The 14,290-nt window shown below is 48.5% G+C and overlaps 3 protein-coding genes across 7 annotated transcripts in view; 1 reads left to right on the forward strand and 2 right to left on the reverse strand.

Moving 5' to 3' along the window:
• Positions 1 to 621: 621 nt before the first annotated feature.
• On the reverse strand, positions 622 to 3,510 carry atf4b (activating transcription factor 4b). The gene is made up of 3 exons (XM_062485211.1): positions 3,355 to 3,510; positions 2,286 to 2,690; positions 622 to 2,018 (listed from the first exon to the last, which is right to left on the reverse strand). The coding sequence occupies exons 2-3, from the start codon at positions 2,593 to 2,595 to the stop codon at positions 1,042 to 1,044; spliced, it is 1,287 nt and encodes a 428-aa protein (XP_062341195.1). The 5' UTR covers positions 2,596 to 2,690; positions 3,355 to 3,510; the 3' UTR covers positions 622 to 1,041.
• Positions 3,511 to 3,690: 180 nt separating this feature from the next.
• On the reverse strand, positions 3,691 to 10,153 carry LOC134039298 (cell surface glycoprotein 1-like). Of its 5 annotated transcripts, none has more exons than XM_062485105.1 (13): positions 9,740 to 10,153; positions 8,884 to 8,970; positions 8,731 to 8,800; positions 8,345 to 8,610; positions 8,061 to 8,216; positions 7,518 to 7,868; positions 7,163 to 7,423; positions 6,782 to 6,967; positions 6,460 to 6,666; positions 6,253 to 6,375; positions 6,088 to 6,127; positions 5,524 to 5,578; positions 3,691 to 4,579 (listed from the first exon to the last, which is right to left on the reverse strand). In XM_062485105.1, exons 1-13 carry the CDS (start codon positions 9,746 to 9,748, stop codon positions 3,844 to 3,846), a joined length of 2,547 nt encoding a protein of 848 aa, XP_062341089.1. In that variant the 5' UTR covers positions 9,749 to 10,153; the 3' UTR covers positions 3,691 to 3,843. The 5 variants fall into 5 exon arrangements, with proteins under 5 accessions (XP_062341089.1, XP_062341078.1, XP_062341069.1 ...); XM_062485094.1 differs by having other exon boundaries at positions 8,345 to 8,640; XM_062485085.1 differs by having other exon boundaries at positions 7,518 to 7,865; positions 8,345 to 8,800.
• A 435-nt stretch (positions 10,154 to 10,588) lies between these two features.
• The window catches only part of napsa (napsin A aspartic peptidase), a 54,754-nt gene continuing 51,052 nt past the window's right edge, over positions 10,589 to 14,290 (forward strand). The window contains exons 1-7 of the mRNA XM_062478331.1: positions 10,589 to 10,791; positions 11,309 to 11,531; positions 11,666 to 11,789; positions 12,176 to 12,294; positions 12,540 to 12,739; positions 13,132 to 13,254; positions 13,530 to 13,690. Of these exons, the coding sequence (XP_062334315.1) occupies positions 10,724 to 10,791; positions 11,309 to 11,531; positions 11,666 to 11,789; positions 12,176 to 12,294; positions 12,540 to 12,739; positions 13,132 to 13,254; positions 13,530 to 13,690 (1,018 nt within the window). The 5' untranslated portion in view covers positions 10,589 to 10,723. The remainder of the gene's footprint in view (positions 10,792 to 11,308; positions 11,532 to 11,665; positions 11,790 to 12,175; positions 12,295 to 12,539; positions 12,740 to 13,131; positions 13,255 to 13,529; positions 13,691 to 14,290) is intronic.

The following is a 14,290-nucleotide window of genomic DNA, read 5'->3' on the forward strand; positions in this document are numbered from 1 at the left end:
ACACCTGCATATTGTAGATTTATTTTGTAAATGTAATCGTTTTATTTTGGGGTGAATTATATCATACAGATTGTTGTTATGACCTCTGATACTGTTCTTTTCTTCCCAGGGATCAGTCACGTGCTTCTCTACTCTGCTAATAAATACTTGGTTGTGATACCATGTTGTAGTTTCACATGACAGTCATTTGATTCCGCACAACGTGCTGGTCAGGCTTGGGCCATTATCCTCCCCACACGCGACACGGCCTTGTTGTGGTAACTCACGAGGAAGGAGAACAGTCCGGACCTGTCAGCTTGTGGCTGAGGGTCAGGAAGAAGTCATGTGATCAGGTTTAAACCATTTTCTTCCCTAATAATAAATATGTCAGTTCACAAGCTATGATAGAAACCTTGGTTAGATTGTACTATTGCTAGCCTCCAAGTCTTTGATTTTTAGAAGGCAACCATTTCCTCTTTTTATTCTTAGCTGGACATAAAAAAGACAGAATCCTTTGGTTTTGTAGAAATCTTTAAATAAGTATGAACATCCCTTTCTCAGTGTTCATCAGACTGTTACTACTTCAATGAATAGTAGCTAATGGTTTATGAATGTCTAAAGGGGTCAAACAAAACAGGTGAAATAGTTCTAATAATTTTTTTATTAGAGATTACAATGAATACTTTCAAATAGTTAATATGATTAATAAACTCACATATGGTTTAAAAGTCTGTCTATTAACTGTAATAGTTTTTTTTGTAAATAAGTGACTACACAACAATACAGAGTTTATACTGTGAAGAAAATACTTGAAGGTTTTCATACAGGATATTTGAAACTGGATAATTATATCCATAGATAGATACAGATATGTTAATCTTGAGCTACAAGACAAATTGCGGGAAGAATTAGGTGAATTGGTGAACAGTAAGTGCATTTGGGGGCATTAATGCATCTAAAAGCATTCAGGTCCGATCTACACCTTCTAAGAACATATGTGGATTCATAAAACATCTTCCTGTCAACTTCCAACATCTTCTGTCAAGCACTATCTGTCAGAGGTCAGAGGTCGCCGGCACCTGAGCCCTTGAGGAGCTTGGCCAGTCGCACCTCCTCCATCAGCTCCTTCAGGTATTCTATCTCCCTGGCGAGGGAGCCGGCAGTCTCCTCCAGCTCCTGGTTTCTCCTCTCCAGTTGGCTGTACTCGGCGCTCAGCGCCTCATGCTGTCCTCTCTTCTTCTGGCGGTAGCGTGTGGCTGCTGTCTTGTTCTGCTCCATCTTCTTCAGCTTCTTCTCCTTCGGGGGTCCTCCAGCTCGTGACCTCCCTTTCACATTCCCAGAGGAGCAGGAGGAGGAGGAGGAGGGGGTGCTGGAGCAGGGCCTGGGGTAGGGCCTGCTCCTAGAGGCCGTGGTGGTGGCAGAGACCAGACGAGGGTTGGAGACAGAGCTGACCCTGCTGCAGTCAGACAGGAGCTGTGGCAAAGTTGCTGTGGTGGTGGTGGTTATGGAGGTGGTGGAGACTTCCTCTGTAGAGGCCAGGACAAGTACGATGCGGGGAGGGGAGAGGGAGAGGACGACCCTGGGGATCTGTGGCACCTGGTGAGGCGGCGGCGGCTTGCTGTCACAGTCGGACACGTCCACCTCACTGCCCAGGTCCAGGGTGAACGTGGGGGAGAGAGGAGGGAGGGGAGGGGACATGGGGGAGGGACCTGGGGACAACGGCTCAGATTTGATCTCACACTCGTCCTGGACCTCAGGGACGCAGGGAGGAGGGGAGAGGACTTCCTGTGGGGCACCCTGGGATGCAGGAGTGGGTAGAAAGGGTTCTGTGGCGGGGAGGATGGGAAGGCTGCAGAGGGTTGGCAGGGTGGGGAGCGAGGAGAGGGGGAGGGAGTCTACGGAACACTCCAGGGAGGCGAGGAGGTCGTCAGGGGAGCTGGGGGGCTCCTCAGGGCTGCAAGAACCCACGAGGGAGTCCAAGTCAAACTCTGTCAGGTCCATTCTCTCGGCCATCCAGTCCAGGCCGTAGAAGGAATCCTCTATGGAAGAAAAAGGAAGTCATTCATCTGCACGCTTCAATTAACGGTGTAACTGAATCAACATCAGACTAGTCTGACCACACTGTTTTGTTCATGGGAAGCAGGGATGCTTAACCCTGTTCCTAGAGAGCCACGGCCCTGTACCCTGATCCAGTCACACCTGATGATAACACTCAGCTGGGGGATAAGCTGACCACCAGGACTGAAGGTACCCTACAAGAGGGAAACACACACAAGAGGCGTGTGTGTGTGTGCAGGGGGCCTCACCTTTGCCGTCGTTTGCGCCCGAATGGGAAGGTCCCAGCTCGTCCACAGACAGCCACGGGAGGGTCAACATGTGCTCCTCCACCTTGTCGCCCTGGAGAAGCAGGGAGGGCGGGGAGGAAGGCGGGGAGTGGAGGGGGGGTGAAGAATAAGAGAAAGATGATGAGAGGGGCGACGTCCCCCCCTCGGTGAAGGATTCTTCTTCATCCAGGTGGAGGAGGGCCCCCGTGGGGTCAGCCGTGAGACAGGAAGGGCCCAAGAGCAGGGCATCCATGTCTTCCGGGCCAAACGGTGAGTTGTTGGTCAGAGTCATGGTGAATGGCTGGGTCTGTCAACTGCGTGCGGAGAGCGTCGAGAGGTTCTTTAATGCTGTCGACTACAGCAGAGCTGTTTGTTGCCACAAAAGACCTGTAAGACAGAGGGAGAAAGAACAAAGTTTAATATAACTGTCAATCTGTGATTAGTTTGGGGATGGCAAGTTTAGCTTTAATTAGGTGTACTATGTATGTGGGAAACACTGCCCTCCACTGCCATAATGGTGCACCTCCAAAACTACATGTAATGAGTCATCGTAAATCCCATGCCTCGTGACTCGACTGGCGTCAGACCAGGGTCGTTTCCACGGCAACTCATGTCTGGCTGGCAGTGCTGCCCCGCCCCTCACACACACTTTGTTCTCTATCCCTGAACACTTGTCACGCGGCCATTTTAATGGTGAAGCATCACGAACCATTTTACGTTTGCCACGAGGATACTTTAAAATATTTCATTAAAATAACAAAAATACTCTTGCATTTGATACATATTCTGCCATAGATAATAAAATCCTCGCGGGGAACATTACAATGTCACGCGGTATGTTGATGTCACATGTTACTGTAAATCCAAGTACTTCATTGACTGGATTATTCAGGGTATCTATTCACACTCACTTTACTAAATTGTTCTTACATATGTCAAATAAATAATGTTAAATATACACAATACTTATTTGAAACAATCAAGGTTAGTTTACGGCCTCGTGGGGCTGTCAAGGCCAAAATAAATAATGGTCAAATAAAATTATACTTACGTCATTTTGACAAATATAAAGTTAATCAGTGCACTGGGTTGATGCACTGAGGAGGTTGCTGCTGGCCCGCCGCTGCACGCCTTTACACTGCCATTTCGCCCAAAGAGCGCTGTCACAGAATTAAACGTCGTCGATATCAGCTGGAAAGGAATGGAGTCTGTGGAGAGCAGTGGGACTATAGACCTCTCCCTAGGACGTCTGATATCCTTCCGCCGCATACTGTGCGTGTATCACTGCGCTGTTCGTCGTTAACGGGGTTATTTTACAAGTTTATTATATACTACGTTGTTTAGTACAGTGTTACATTAATTACGTATATTCAATAGATTAACATTCAATTTTAAACGACCTTGTAACAGATACTAGTTCTCTTATCAGAGCTAAAAAAGTGTATTTCCATGTCCTCTAACACTTCATGGTCGCACATACAATTGCAGACATGAATTCCTATACACACACACAGGTACACCCACATGCACACACAGACCTTCATACACTGGCCAAAAATGTTAATCTTTCCCAGACACTGCACATTTCATCAAGCTGTGCCTGTAGTCCATGAGCAAACAGGCGCAGTTGGCAGGAAAATGTAGTCTCAGTACCCCTCTTCAGCCTCTGGCCGTCCTTCCCTACAAAGTACTGGTCCATGTCCTTTCTAAACATCTGGAACAGAGTGTCGGATGACCCGCTGGTGTGCGTGCTGCCAGGGGTCAGAGTGTGTGCCAGTGTGGCCAGCCTCAGAGCCTCAGGCTCTGCCCCGGCGCTCTGGAGCCTGGTGACGTTGTGTCTCCTCAGCACATCCACGCCGGCCAGGATGAAGGAGAGGCAGTGCTCCATGTCTGTGATGTCAGCCTTGTAGCGCCACACCACCTTCTCCACCCTCGCCCTGTCCACCATGCTGCCCTTCCTGCTGGCCTGCGCTGCCTTGGCGCCCATGCCGCCGGCGGAGACCACCATGCCCGCCCCCACAGCGGTGGCGATCAGGGAGGCGCCCATGGTCATCGGTGCCAGGGCGATGCCCACGATGGCAGTCACCCCTCCCACGGCCCCCACGGTGCCCCCGGCAATGCCCATGGTTTGGGTTTTCTTCTGGACCTTGACCAGGCAGTCGGCAAGGCTGTTGAGGTCGGAGATGTGGCTGCGCAGGGCGTCGCTGCGTTTAATCAGGAGGTAGTTGAAGAGGCGGAAGGCTTTCTTCAAATGCAGAGCCCTCTGGTTGACTTCCCTGACAGAATTGAGGGACATATTTAAGAAATTGACATGAGTTGCTGATACAGCATGTGTGTAACCCTAACCCTTCCGAGCGGTGAACGGGACTGCTCCCGACTACATCAAGTCTCTCCTCCAGCCTTACACCCCCACCCGCCACCTACGGTCTTCTTCTGACAACCGCCTGGTGGTCCCACCGCTCAAGAGCCCCCGCTCACAACCCAAGCTCTTGTCCTGTCTGGCCCCCCAATGGTGGAATCAACTCCCCACCTCCATCAGAGACACTGACTGTCTCCCCACCTTCAAGAAAAGGCTTAAGACGCACTTGTTCCGGGAGTACAACGGTACTTAGGAATTATTTGCTGGACCTGATGTTAGTTTCCTCCAGGAACACAATGACTCTTATTGAGGGACTTGTTGCTCTTGTTGTTTAGTTGTAACTGATTTAACTTCTTGTACTCACTGTGAATTATAATATTGTTGCTTGCTTTTCTACAGGTACACTCTTGCACTTTTGAGGTTTATGTTGTTTAATTGTAACTTGTTTAACTGCATGCTCTTATGGTTCTTCCCATTGGCACTTATTTGGTTTTTCACAATGTATGCTTCATGTTTTGGCTACCCGCAATGTTTGGGGCTATCTCGTTGTTATGATCAGTGACCTATGCACTTTTGTAAAGCTCTCTCTTGGAAGTCGCTTTGGATAAAAGCATCTGCTAAATGAATAAATGTAAATGTAATGTAAATGTCAAGTGAGGGAGTCAGGTGGCTGAGCGGTGAGGGAATCAGGCTAGTAATCCGAAGGTTGCCAGTTCGATTCCCGGTCATGCCAACTGACGCTGTGTCCTTGGGCAAGACACTTCACCCTACTTGCCTCGGGGGAATGTCCCTGTACTTACTGTAAGTCACTCTGGATAAGAGCGTCTGCTAAATGACTAAATGTAAATGTGTGTGTGTTACCTTATTTCCTGCTCTATGCTGACACCATACAGCAATGGAGGAATGATTTCCCTGTCTGAAAGAAAGGCACAGGCACACAGGTGATCATAATATTCACTACATATAAAGATGTACACTTCTGGAGGTTTTACCCAAGTGGTAACAAACATGATTCATCTTTAGAACCAGCTAGTTATTATAATCAGGGGAGCAGCATCAGGGTGTAAAAGTGTAAAAAAAAAAAGATGATTGCAATATCCGGGAAACCATATGGGATATTGCTTGCCTCAGACCGGACCTTTTTCCTCACACCTCAGCCTGTGATTGTATGACTGATCTGCATGTTTGCATGTATGACTGCCTGCAGCTACACCTGGATGAGAGGGGCCTGATGAGAAAGGTCTGCAGTTGGACCGTTCTCGGAGAAGTGAGATGGTTCGATTGCAAAAAATTCTAGCCGAAAAAATTCTACCCCCAACAAATTGCAGAAATGTGATTTGCTTCCATACTAAGGTTCAGCATCCCTGTGAACGATCTAGCAAGAGAACACAGCTCTAAAACATAACATCAATGAATGTTACTCACTTCCCATGGTCCTCATCCATCTCAGAAGACTTTCAAAATCCTGCAGAAGGAAGCAGAAGTTATTCACTGTCCAGGATTCAGGTTGTAACAATGTATTTAGAGAGGAACTGTAGAATATTCAGCAGGAGAGAAGCACACATGCAGCCCCGGCAGACCAGCTCATACCTCCGTGTTCTCAGACACAGCAGGGCAAGGAGAGACGCCTCTGTTCTGATAACGGGACCGTGGCTGTGACTGCAAGTGTTGTGTCGTCGATCCTATTGTTGACCTGTACACACTGCTGGATGGCTGAGGTGAAATGAGAACACAAAACAGTTGGTGTGACGTGCTACTGTGCATGAGTCTGTCTGTCTCTTCATGTGGGGGTCTCACCTGGAGGTCGTTCTCCTCAGACAGAACGTGCAGGTAGGGGGAATCGTCTATCTCACTGTACACTGACTCGGTATGGTAGGTCTGGTCCATGGCAGGTGGACATTGAAGGAGCAGTCTGCTGCTTGCAGGTGGAGGTGGGGGATTGAACAGAGGTGGTGGAGGAATAACAGGACGCACAGACGTATAGTTTCCTCTTGCATTGGCAGGCTTAGGGTACAGGAAACATAACATCCTCATTATAAAACTAACTCAGTACAGCTACAGACATACTCATTCATTTCTATATTCATGTACAATTATATTCAACTATAGCCAGTGTTACCTTCTCAGTCCTGGTCTGGGTTCTGCTGGTCTGGGTTCTGCTGGTCTGGGTTCTACTGGTCTGGGTTCTACTGGTCTGGGTTTTGCTGGGGGAGTCATAGCCTGCCTGGTCATGGACGGGGCTGGACACAGTGCTAATAGGAACAGGAGGAGCTGGTCTGGCAGGGTACAGGAAGCCTCCTGAATCCTATCAGTTATGAGTAGTTTTCATACAAAGGTAAAAGGACTGTGAAATTGCAAATTGCAATTACAAATTGACTCAAATATTTTGTTTAATGGGTTTAGAAATTCTTGTAAGTATAGATTCTCCTGTGCCATGCAAGACAGACAGTCCTGCAGAATCCTTGAGACAGGTGGAGGTGTTAGTGTCTGGTGAGCTCACCTCCAGTAGAGACTCCGTTAGAAGAGGCGGGGCTTCGTACACTGAGGGGCAGCGGGACAGCGAGGGGGAGGGGGGCAGGGCTGGACGGGGGGGGCGGGACAGCGAGGGGGAGGGGGGCAGGGCTGGACGGGGGGGGCGGAGCAGCGAGGGGGAGGGGGGCAGGGCTGGACGGGGGGGGCGGAGCAGCGAGGGGGAGGGGGGCAGGGCTGGAAGGGGGGGGCGGGGAGAACGTGGAGGCCTGCCGTGGCTTGTGTCTGAGGGCTGGTGAACACCAGAAACCACCAATGAAAGGTTAGTTAGTGGTGGCTGAATAAACACAATAAACAGTTTGTGCTAAATATTCTCTATAACTCACCATCCCACTTGTGGTCCTCATTTCATCAAAGGTACTATCGAGGGAATCTGCTTTGTGTGGGCCTGGGGGTGGATGTGCAGGACGAAGAGGCCTGGTCTGAGGGCTACACTCCGTCTGTGGCAGAGTTCTCTCGTACGGGAGCTGAGAAGGGGTGGAGCAGGACCGGGGAAGAGGTGGGCGGAGCTCTGGACGGAGAGGAGGAAGTGGGGACGGAGACCTCGCACCACACGCATCTGAAGACTGCTGAACACCACACGCATCTGAAGACTGCTGAACACCACACGCATCTGAAGACTGCTGAACACCACACGAATCTGAAGACTGCTGAACACCACACGCATCTGAAGACTGCTGAACAACTCACAGTGAATACAGAGTGCACATATACTCAACCATGTTATTGTGGTTACATGGAAAAACTGATTAAAAGAAAGAAAATATGACAGAGGAGATTTAATCTATTTTTATTTTATTTATTTTTTACATGAGAAAGGAGTCAAAAGTGAAGGTTATTTGTTGAGGAAAAGTGTTTTGACTGCTTACCTTCATATCCTGCTCATTAGACATTTTAAGCTGACCACAGTCCCCGATTGTAGCAGAGGAAGTGTTTTTAAAGGAAGGCACAGTCTTGGGTCGGAGTGGAGGAGGATAAACAGGACCGGGGGGCCGGGGATCTTCTGGAATATTCTGATGATCACTCTGCAGAATCGTAAGGGTTAGGTTAGGGTTAGCCGCTATCATGTAAACCCAGCAGCAGGAGCAAGGTAGTCCAGGGTAACAGGCTGGATGGATGTCCATCCCCAGGGTAGATGATGAAGGGAGCTCACCTCTGTGGACGTCTCCGTGAGAGCAGGGCTCGGGGCTCTGCTCTGGGGCTGGGAGCCTGGGTCTGGGCTGCTCTGGGGCTGGAAGGCTGGAGCTGGGCTGCTCTGGGGCTGGAAGGCTGGAGCTGGGCTGCTCTGGGGCTGGAAGGCTGGAGCTGGGCTGCTCTGGGGCTGGAAGGCTGGAGCTGGGCTGCTCTGGGGCTGGGAGCCTGGGTCTGGGCTGCTCTGGGGCTGGAAGGCTGGAGCTGGGCTGCTCTGGGGCTGGGAGCCTGGGTCTGGGCTGCTCTGGGGCTGGAAGGCTGGAGCTGGGCTGCTCTGGGGCTGGAAGGCTGGAGCTGGGCTGCTCTGGGGCTGGAAGGCTGGAGCTGGGCTGCTCTGGGGCTGGGAACCTGGGTCTGGGCTGCAGGCTGGCAGAAGTCTCTCCTGGTTAACTGACTGGCTTCTTCCTGAGAGACTGAACTGAGATGAGACACAGGAGTTAGGATGCAACATGGTGATGATCCATGATCTAACATGATAGAGCTTCTCGTATCTTCCCTCACCTTGTTTTCTTCTGGGTCTTTAGCGGAGGCTGGCAGGTCTGTGGTCAATGACTTGACCATGTACTTGGTCCTGGGGCGTATGGTGGGCTGGGAAGAGATCCAAGCACATTCCAACAAGTGAACGTTGTCATATTTCTATGTTTGTATAACATGCTTAGTTTGTCAAATTCAAGATGCATATCTGTGTTGGTTGATGCTTTTAATGGGATTCTTGTGACAAGGAAACATTCTGGTTGTCATGGAGAACTGATTGTCCTTTTGTTGGACAGTTGTCTTAAGCTGTCTGTGATGCATCCCCTTTCTTCAGACAGCAAAACGTACATACACACGCACACACACACACAAGAGCAGCACAAATGTGTATATTGAAGGACCACTGAATTAGAACAAAAATCTAATGTAGGCCTAATACTGACTTGGACAGCTTCGACTACCTTGACGGGGAGGTGAATTGTTCCTGACACGCTGGTTTGTGTAGTCTGGCCTGTTGTGTTTCTCTGACTATGTTTTCATGCCTTGTCTGAGGTATTCGGGTTATGCAACAGTGAGTCAACTGTGTCAGGTTGCACACTTGTATTAGTAGTTTGTTTCCCCCTAAAATACTAAAGTAGACCATTGTTGTTTAAGAAATATAAAATCGTTTCATTAAATAATCAAATAATCTCAGATGTTTTACTCTGGTTCATTTAGAACTGACTAAGTAAAATCGATGGTCTAAAATAAAGACACATTTATTGTTGCTGAATAATCAGCAATCTTGAGTATGTGTAACCATGTAAGAATTGACCTATGTGACAGACTCAAGATTCACTCCTGTATATCCTCAGATCAGTTCAAATAATGAATGATACCCTACCGTTGCCATGTCTTTATCCTGCGAGTCTTCGACGGGATTTTTGTTTCCTCCCGGGTGGCCGTCCTCTCTCAGCCAGCTGAACTCTGAACGACTCTCCTGCGTTATGAAACACCTGTTGTCGAGAGGAGATGTCTTAGTGTGCTACTAATTCACCAACGCATTCTTGACAAACAGTTGTGCCGGCTCCTGCTCGGGAACAAAAGATCAGAAAAAAGTTACATAGACGTTGAGGCGCGATCTCCTTGCTCCGCTTCACGGAGACTGATAGACTTTTCTTGACAGACCAGAAAGTGTACATGTCTTCCTTCCATGACATGCAATTCCGTGGCTACAAACTATTAACCAGAGATGTTAAAATGCAAATGTAATGTTTTATGAATTGTAGATTCGACATAAAGCTGTAGCGTTTGCCTTTTAGTACAGCGTTTGTGATACATTTACATTTAGTCATTTTAGTGATAAAACAGTCAAACAATTAGTTGGAGCCTAAGTAATCAGTAATTTACAGAGGCACGCAGACTTCAGGCCGCGCAGTGTGAAGGTGTGACTAAAAACTGTAGCCGATCTGTCACTATTCTTAATTAGCATCCATAACACTTTCTGACAGCAGTCTAGGGAACTTGTTTTACAGCATACAATCTAATGACTATAGCGAACTTTATCATAGATTAAGATCACTTTGAAATAAAGGTACAGTTTGTGCATTGACTTCACTGACAGCGATTTCTGAGGTGCGTATGGTGCCTAATCTAATTTGATGAACATTTCATTAGACCAATGAGAATTTGAGATTCATGAGTTTTGTCCAATAGGGACAGGACCACTATAATGAAAACCGATAGTTGGCGGAAAGTAGCGAAGTGTATTCAAGGATATAGCCAGATCAAGAGCGACGGTTTGGGAAGGTGGTCTTCTGTTTGGATATCAAAGTTGTTTAATGTGAAAACGAGTTAGCCATATCAAATTGGTTAACGAAAACAAAAAATGTCGTTACTCAACATATGTGTAGTCACTTTCGCGTTGTTGATTGCTAACAGTGCTTCTGTGATCAGGTAAAATATGTTGTTGTGTTGTCACAGTTCTCTTTTTTGTGAACATTAGATTGTTTTCTTCGCTTCGTGAACTACGACAATATCTGCAGCGATACCTGCATTGAATGATTGTCTTTATTTGTTTGAAATGTTTTGGGTAATGGCTGTAGCCTAGGCTGAGTTTCTTAGACGCGTTTACATAAGTTAGCGTAATTAACGTTTACATAAGTTAACGTACTTAACGCTTGACTCCTCTTGCGACTATGAAATTTTAATTTTATGTGTAGGCCATTATATTAAGTTAAGCTTTTTTGCAAATGTTTGGCTTTTCTTGATAGACTGTGAATAGTTACAGCCTGCTCCTCAAAATGTAACAGAACGAACTGTTCGCGAGGCTATGACTCAGGAAGTGAAGAGCACATGATCTACTGTTCACATGACTTCAATCAGTAACTGTCAGCTGAAAACCAAATAATACGTCTATGCTTTACACGATATCGAATTATAATGGGTCCGGTTCTTGCAAACTCTCCCACAGGATTCCCCTTCACAAGACGCGGACTGTGCGCCGCCTGATGAGCGATAATGGGATGAGTTTGGAGGAGCTCCAAGCTATGGGCAAATCCATAAGGACACAGTCCCAGAACCTTCACACGCTCCCGGCTACAACCGCCGCCCCCACAACCACCCCCAAAACCACCCCCCCCACAACCACCCCAGCCCCCCAACTACCAGTGGAGAGACTGACCAACTTCATGGATGTATGCCTGAAAACCAATGCCTTGAATTTAAACTATAAACCTATTAGAATATGAATGAAAAGGATGACTACTTTTTAACATTTGTATGTATGTGCTTATTAATATGACATATTGTACTTGATGTCTGTCTCCAGGCTCAGTATTATGGGGTGATCAGTATCGGGACTCCACCCCAGGACTTCACAGTGCTGTTTGACACCGGCTCTTCCAACCTGTGGGTGCCCTCCATCCACTGCTCCTTCCTGGACGTGGCCTGCTGTGAGTTCAGGGTCATGAGCTGTGTGTGAAGGGGTGAACAGAGCAGATTTTCTATCTGTTAATCATGCCTAGAATGTCCTCCCAAGGTTTTCTCTGTCATGGGTCCAAGTTAGTCAGTGGACAGCGGTGGAGAGACAGTGTGTCATGGCAGCAGGCGTGTGTCATGGTAGCAGGCGTGTATCATGGCAGCAGGCGTGTGTCATGGCAGCAGGCGTGTGTCATGGCAGCAGGCGTGTGTCATGGCAGCAGGCGTGTGTCATGGTAGCAGGCGTGTGTCATGGCAGCAGGCGTGTGTCATGGCAGCAGGCGTGTGTCATGGCAGCAGGCGTGTGTCATGGCAGCAGGCGTGTGTCATGCTTGACGTGTTCTCTCTCCTGCTCCGACAGGGCTCCACCATCGCTACAACTCCAAGAAGTCCAGCACCTACGTCCAGAACGGAACCAAGTTCTCAATCCAGTATGGCCGAGGCAGCCTGTCCGGGTTCATCAGTGGGGACACTGTTACTGTGAGTGGACACACACACACACACATACATTATCTCCTCTCACAGACAACACAGCCACAGTCCATTGTTCAGTTACATTCCTCCCACTTTAGCGTGCATTCAAGCAGCATATTGCATCTGTTAAACCGCTGACTAAATTAAGAGAAGAACTGCAGTACTTGACCTACTCCTTTACTGGGTCTTCTGTAGGACCTCACTAACGATGATCTAGTTTAAGAACATGACTACTGTCCCTGTCCTCTCAGTTGGCTGGAATGGAAGTTGTAGGTCAGCAGTTTGGTGAGGCGGTAAAGCAGCCTGGCATCACGTTCGCTGTGGCACGGTTCGATGGAATCCTCGGCATGGGCTACCCCACCATATCTGTTGCCAAGGTTACCCCGGTGTTCGACACAGCCATGGCTGCCAAGCTGCTTCCTCAGAACATCTTCTCCTTCTACATCAGCAGGTGGGTGTGGCAGGTCCTGGCACCTCTAAAGGGCCCAGTTGAGATTCCTAAACACCCCCAGGCAGGATCTTGTGAGTGGATAGGTTTCCAGATGTCAGGTTTCCAGATGTCAGGTTTCCAGATGTCAGGTTTCCAGATGTCAGGTTTCCAGATGTCAGGTTTCCAGATGTCAGGCTCAACATCTGGCAAAACCCTTCTCAGTTGAGTTTGTCATCTCAAACAAGGAAGTATCACTGGGGACACTTATGTAACTGTTCACTTAGTGGGCTTACGTGTGCCTTTCTTTGTTGAGTGGGAGAAGTGTGTAATGGCTTCATGTTTAGCAGGGACTGTGAAGTTCCTCAGCTTCGTCCTAGCGTCCATCCTAGCTGACATGTCTGTGTGCTCTGCAGAGACGCCTCCTCTCCTGTAGGGGGCGAGCTGATGCTGGGGGGGGCTGACCCGCAGTACTTCAGTGGAGCGCTGCACTACGTGAACGTCACACGCAAGGCGTACTGGCAGATCCAGATGGCTGGGTGGGTGGTGCTGACACGTACACACACCAGCCTGGTGGTCATCATAGTGTGTGTGTGTGTGTGTGTGTGTGTGTGTGTGAGAGAGAGGAGTGTGTATGATAGGAGTGCAGGTGTATAATCTAGCACTGTGACTGCTTTTATCACTCCTCAATAGAAGGCTCAACACAATTATTTCATTGACTGAAGTCACTTTGGTGTCTAAATGATTTTTTTTAAAATGTTGCCTCATTGCCTTGTGATCAAAACTGACTGCAGTTATTAATATTTTTTGACAGTGTTGAAGTGGGGAACCAGCTGACTCTGTGCAAGGCTGGTTGCCAGGCGATCGTTGACACGGGAACATCCCTCATCATAGGCCCTGTGGAGGAGATCCGGGCGCTGCACAAAGCTATCGGAGCGCTGCCCCTGATCATGGGAGAGGTACTGTCACGCTGCCCTGGACTGCAAGCACTAAGCTCCTCCCAGCAAGCACTAAGCTCCTCCCAGCAAGCACTAAGCTCCTCCCAGCAAGCATTAAGCTCCTCTCGGCAAGCATTAAGCTCCTCCCAGCAAGCACTAAGCTCCTCCCAGCAAGCATTAAGCTCCTCCCAGCAAGCATTAAGCTCCTCTCGGCAAGCATTAAGCTCCTCCCAGCAAGCACTAAGCTCCTCCCAGCAAGCATTAAGCTCCTCCCAGCAAGCATTAAGCTCCTCCCAGCAAGCACTAAGCTCCTCCCAGCAAGCACTAAGCTCCTCCCAGCAAGCATTAAGCTCCTCCCAGCAAGCATTAAGCTCCTCCCAGCAAGCATTAAGCTCCTCCCAGCAAGCACTAAGCTCCTCCCAGCAAGCATTAAGCTCCTCCCAGCAAGCATTAAGCTCCTCCCAGCAAGCATTAAGCTCCTCCCATTCACCTGTGGGGCCCTGAAGGGGCTGGCCATGTGAAAGCAACATGGTGGTAATCTCAGCTATTCAAAGGGGAAGTTGGAACTTTAACCACATTTCTTAGAACTGGAAGATCCCCACTGATCGTTCAGTTCAAATATGTTTTTTTTTTGTGT

Source organism: Osmerus eperlanus, chromosome 2 (assembly GCF_963692335.1).
Source record: "Osmerus eperlanus chromosome 2, fOsmEpe2.1, whole genome shotgun sequence".
NCBI classification, from domain to species: domain Eukaryota; kingdom Metazoa; phylum Chordata; class Actinopteri; order Osmeriformes; family Osmeridae; genus Osmerus; species Osmerus eperlanus.

Bases quoted from the DNA above. Each gene is read 5' to 3' on its own strand.
- atf4b (XM_062485211.1), bottom strand. From the start codon at position 2,595: ATGACTCTGACCAACAACTCACCGTTTGGCCCGGAAGACATGGATGCC. The intron at 2,019-2,285 runs GTGAGGCCCCCT...TTTCTTCCATAG, and splicing joins GGGCGCAAACGACGGCAAAG to AGGATTCCTTCTACGGCCTG.
- LOC134039298 (XM_062485076.1), bottom strand. The intron at 7,869-8,060 runs GTAAGCAGTCAA...TGAGTTGTTCAG, and splicing joins CTAATGAGCAGGATATGAAG to CAGTCTTCAGATGCGTGTGG. The intron at 5,579-6,087 runs GTGAGTAACATT...CCTTTCTTTCAG, and splicing joins ATGGATGAGGACCATGGGAA to ACAGGGAAATCATTCCTCCA.